Genomic DNA, 556 nt, shown 5'->3' on the forward strand with positions numbered 1-556 from the left:
TATACTCAAAAGCACACATTCACGCGTTTGCACTTCAAAGGTTACACTCACCTATTCGCCGCGGAGACGGTGACAATCATAACACTGGGCCCTGGAAGTATGGACGCCAGGTCTTTCTTGGCGATGTCCAGGTCGTTGCCTATCATCTGCACTGTGCGCATGTACTCCATGGGCTGGTGCACGAGCTGTTCTAACTCAGGGAAGCGTTTAGAGTAAATATCCCTGTTAAAATGTTAAAATGTTAAAATGTTAAGATGCGTATGTTGCTGTCAATGGTTGGCTTGTCTCAGGTTTATTAGGTCGAGTTCTGGTTTGAGAGTGCGGTACATCCCACACTTAGCCAGACTTGGTACTGTCAATGCTGCCATATGCCTTATGACATATCATGATAGTCCACGAGTCAACACAACTGTTTCAATGTATGTGTTGCAATTGTTAGTGGCAGGATATAGCTACATCACTTGAAAAGACGCATTAGCCTAGGTTTGGAAAAAAAGAATATAGCGAACAATAACCCCGCCTCCGATATCAAAAACCTAAGGATAAAGTTGTAGGG

At 44.1% G+C, this 556-nt stretch overlaps 1 protein-coding gene across 1 annotated transcript in view; it reads right to left on the reverse strand.

Moving 5' to 3' along the window:
* Positions 1–47: 47 nt before the first annotated feature.
* Positions 48–556, reverse strand: part of SARC_07666 (hypothetical protein) — a gene marked incomplete at its 3' end in the record, with an annotated part of 1,700 nt that continues 1,191 nt past the window's right edge. The window contains exon 2 of the mRNA XM_014298377.1: positions 48–222. Within this exon, the coding sequence (XP_014153852.1) occupies positions 48–222 (175 nt within the window). The remainder of the gene's footprint in view (positions 223–556) is intronic.

The sequence above is a fragment of the Sphaeroforma arctica genome, assembly GCF_001186125.1.
Source record: "Sphaeroforma arctica JP610 unplaced genomic scaffold supercont1.621, whole genome shotgun sequence".
NCBI classification, from domain to species: Eukaryota; class Ichthyosporea; order Ichthyophonida; genus Sphaeroforma; species Sphaeroforma arctica.